The sequence below is a fragment of the Triticum urartu genome, chromosome 4A (assembly GCF_056163025.1).
Source record: "Triticum urartu cultivar PI428250 chromosome 4A, HENAU_Tu73, whole genome shotgun sequence".
NCBI classification, from domain to species: Eukaryota; Viridiplantae; Streptophyta; class Magnoliopsida; order Poales; family Poaceae; genus Triticum; species Triticum urartu.
Genome location: NC_141876.1, coordinates 535,297,054 through 535,301,200, shown reverse-complemented (window position 1 = coordinate 535,301,200; position 4,147 = coordinate 535,297,054). Strand labels below are relative to the sequence as shown.

General features: G+C 38.7%; 1 protein-coding gene across 1 annotated transcript; it reads right to left on the bottom strand.

Moving 5' to 3' along the window:
• Nucleotides 1-266: 266 nt before the first annotated feature.
• LOC125554096 (uncharacterized) lies at nucleotides 267-2,632 on the bottom strand. Its single transcript, XM_048717704.2, has 5 exons — nucleotides 2,337-2,632; nucleotides 1,801-1,923; nucleotides 1,648-1,720; nucleotides 1,490-1,555; nucleotides 267-659 (listed from the first exon to the last, which is right to left on the bottom strand). Exons 2-5 carry the CDS (start codon nucleotides 1,830-1,832, stop codon nucleotides 591-593), a joined length of 240 nt encoding a protein of 79 aa, XP_048573661.1. The 5' UTR covers nucleotides 1,833-1,923; nucleotides 2,337-2,632; the 3' UTR covers nucleotides 267-590.
• Between the last annotated feature and the right edge of the window lie 1,515 nt (nucleotides 2,633-4,147).

Here is a 4,147-nt window from a genome sequence, read left to right as displayed (position 1 = left end):
CAGAATGCTAACATGAATCAGCAGGTAATTCCATCCATACATTGACCGTGCTGAAGCTTGAAAGATTATGCATACACTACCAGAGAACTGTGTTCCACTACCCAATGGACACTGAATTCATCCAGCGTTGCAATGCAGAGTAGTCAGTATCGTCTCACCTGCTCCAAGTAAAGGGAATGGAAAATATTTAGCAATGATGAAAACACAAGATTCTCATACACAACATGTGCGTAAGGTAAAATAGACTAGAGTCAGCTGCCCATTCCTCACTGACAAGATTCGAGTTTGGACGATAGTCACATTCAAGATTCACAAAATTCATGTGCTAGTCATGCATGCCCCAAAGCTTTCCAAAGCGTCTAGGAACAAACAAGGCTCGAAACCCATCTCAAAAGTCCCCACAGAACAATAGCCAGATTCAATATAAAATTGTGCAGTTTGGAAAATTACAGGGAAACTAACTGCTGGAACTGAGACAAAAATTTCACTACAGAATATATCCATTGGAGTGGATACCAAAGATCTGTTGCTATTCAGCCAAACTTGCATCCCCATGTAACATCATATACTGCAGATTCACGGTTAACATTCTATGGTTCCTGTTCTTCGTTTTCCTGGCTTGATTCCCCAGCTTTCTCCGGCTGCCTTTTTTCCTTGTGCTGCATCAATTATTGGGAGATTGGTTAAAGGAGGCAGAGCAGCATGAAATGAAGTTATTGTCTTACGTTTCAAGTGCCTAAGACAGAAAAGTGGACTAAATAAGCGTTTCTTTTATGGCCTGAGTTCATGAATGCATGAAACCTAAGTGGAGAAAGTAGAGGCTTTTCTTAGGAATCAGTGACTCTCACTTGAAGTGACAACAGACGTATGTGCACATAGGTTTGAGATTAGCTCAACTTTACATTTATAACGGCTTCTAAAAAATTCTACTTTTACTTCAACCCGTGGTGCAAAAGCTGCGTGAGAATATGCTAGTTCAATCAGCATCTCTTTAACTTAAGAGGTGAATGCCAAATTGTCTGTTGTTTGAATAATAAAAAATGCAAACCCCAAAAAATGACTGCGAGCAATTCAAGTTAAGAATTACTGTATCCTCAGTTATATCACCTAATGTTCGGTAACAATTTATTCTACTTTATTAGATGAGCCATATTACCAAAGAATGTTATTCTACTAGTTATTTGTCCAACTTAAAATAAAAAGGCTTAATCAGTATAGAGAAAAAAGTAAGGGTTGCCATTTAGAAATACCAGAAAAGTCTTAGCAGTATGACAGGTCATTTCCTCCTAAAATCAAATTTCTCATTCTCTTATGAATTTATCATTTATTTTCTGCACTGTTTATTTCAGTTATTAGTAAACCTGAACTGGCTGAGCCCTCTATTTTACCGTATAGATATATATAGTTACAGTTGGTTTAATGGTAAATGTGATGCTAAGCTCAACAGCTCCAACGGTCCAAATGCAGAACAGCAGCACCAACAAAGTACCTTTGGAAGAAGCCCTTCTGCAGACATCAGCTCATACAACTTGCGCATGATTGTTTCCTCTTCAACCTATATAAAATAAAATGACAGCAATTGATTACTAAAGAAATACCCATGAGATTCTTTCTTAACATAAAAGCTTAGTAGTGTCTGAGGCTCACCTGTAGTTTATGCAACTCATGGGACATTACTCGGTATGTTTCCATTAGGGCATGATTTTGCTTGTCCAAATGCCTGCAGATCATTTCTATGTTATATAATCAATTGAATTGTTCGGGCTCATTTGTTGCTAAAGGTTAGTCAAGATGTTGCACCTGGACATTTCAGCAGAATGCTTTGGTTCCATTAGCACCAAACAACTTTATACCGCTTCTCCTCTACTTGAGGAAATGAGAGAACGCCCACCCCTCTTGACAGAAGAAAAACTATACTGCTCCCTGCAAATTATTCGGCTGATTAGAAATCATTTCAAATCAAGCTAGAAGCTGTCCTCCACACCACTGCTGTTAAAGGCTTGTGTTTACAAGTGTGAATGAAAAAGGATATAATTTGCCGTTACAGCTAATCTGAGTCTTGGGGATACCCACAAATATGATGTCAGATTGATAAACAGATAAAAACACAAACACGCTGTAGACACCCATTCAATTGGGATTCAGGAGAAAACATGGCTATGCAAAGAAGAAGAATTTTTCGATTAGCAAGTGCTCATATGGCCAATAAAATTAGTGCCGTATTTATAATTTCACATGGCTGACGATGTAAGGTATGGTGAGGCATACGCAGTTCATACCAGATAAATCAAATTTCACCAAGTATATTACAATAGGAGATAGGAGACACAACAAACCTGGCACTGAAATTGAACAAAAGAGAAGGCTCGGATTGATGTCTTAAAGGGGGCAATCTGCTGCCGTCGCCGTCCGCGCCGCGCGGTCCGCAGAGCCCCGCGATCCGGCGGCCGCTCCTCGCTGCTAGTCCACTCACGGTCGCCGGCTCGCACGACGCGGTGCCACCGTCCGGGGCCTGCTCGACGCCGGTCGCCCTCTTGCTGGCTCGCGCGCGGCGTGGCGGTGCGGTGTGAGGGCGTTGGCCGTGGCGGCTATGCGGCAGCGGCAGTTGTTCTTTTTTTTTTTTTGAGGGATGGCAGCGGCAGCCAATAGCACCGTACCGACCTATTGGGCATTTTTTTTTTACGGTTTGGCCCTGTGCGTAACGAGGCCGTAGCTGGGCCACGAGGCAACCGGCAATGAGTCAGACTTCGGCCCGCGTTAGGCGGCCAATTAACTTTCTTTTTATTTATTATTATTAAAAACATGAACGCTATTTTTATTAAAAATTTCAAATGAAATAGAGTTAATAATATATAGCTAATTTCTATATAGAAAATCAAAAATTTGACATACCTGCATGTAAAACCTTATCATGTGAAAGAAAATATTTATCTCATATTTAAATACTCCCTCCGTCCAGAAATACTTGTCGGAGGAATGATTGTATCTAGAACTAAAATACATCTAGATACATCCATTCCTCCGACAAGTATTTCCGGACAGAGGAAGTATTTATTTATGCATATAAAAGAAAAAAATATTTGGAAAATAATCATATATCCAATAAAATTTTGTTCCTACATGTTAAAAAATAATATTCATGCATTAGTAAGAATATTATTCATGTATTTTCTTTAAAGGAAAGAAACAAAACAAAGCAAAAATAAAAGAGGAATACCAAATAAAGTCTAGAAAGAAGAAGAAAATGATGAATAAAATGATAGATAAAAGAGAAAGAAAAGTATAGGAAATGAAAATAAAAAGAAATAGAAAATTACAAAAAAAGACATGTTGTCTCTATTTGCTCGACCCACTGGCAACAAGCCCTATAGAACTCTTATACGACCCGATAAGCGGCATATATGAATTCCTGGGGTGGCTAGGGGTGGTTCTGCATGCTCCAAATTCTTCACCTCATTTCTAATTTGCTAAACTTCCACTGTTATTCTCCAGAGGAATGATGTTTTCAATGAAGTCGAATGTGTTTCCTTGGGGAGTTTAAACTTTTGCCCTAATCTCTAAATGATGTTTTTGATGAAGTCGACCATGTTTCCTTGGGGAACTTGAACTTTTTCCCTAAGTTTGCTTGCACTTTTATTATTTGTACTTTGTTTTCATTATCATTGATCTTTGGGTGCGAGTACAAGTAACCGAGGGGTGCCCTGGCGGGTGGGGGTGCATGGATATGAGTGAAACCTCCTAGCGAGCAGTTTTCTCTCAATTTTTGCATTTTCATCTGTGTATTTTTTCATTACAGATGAACATGGTTCCACGCGTACCCCATGAATAGTAAAATCAGAAGAAAAAACACTAGAAAAAATAAAACAAAAATATGAAATTTGGGGTATCAAACTTGGTCGGTCATTCTACTCACTTGTGAAGTTCGTGAAGGAATGATGTCAGTAGTATACACAGTGAAGAAAATACAGCCGAAGCCTTACTATTTATTCGAACAATGTTTTTATAGCTTTGATTTTTTTTACCTTTTTTTGCTCAAAACACCAAGGATTTCATTTCTTCACGAAACTTCGCACATGAGTAGAATCGCCAATCAAGTTTTATACCCAAAATGTTCAGTTTTTTCTAGTATTTTTTATTTTTTCTATTC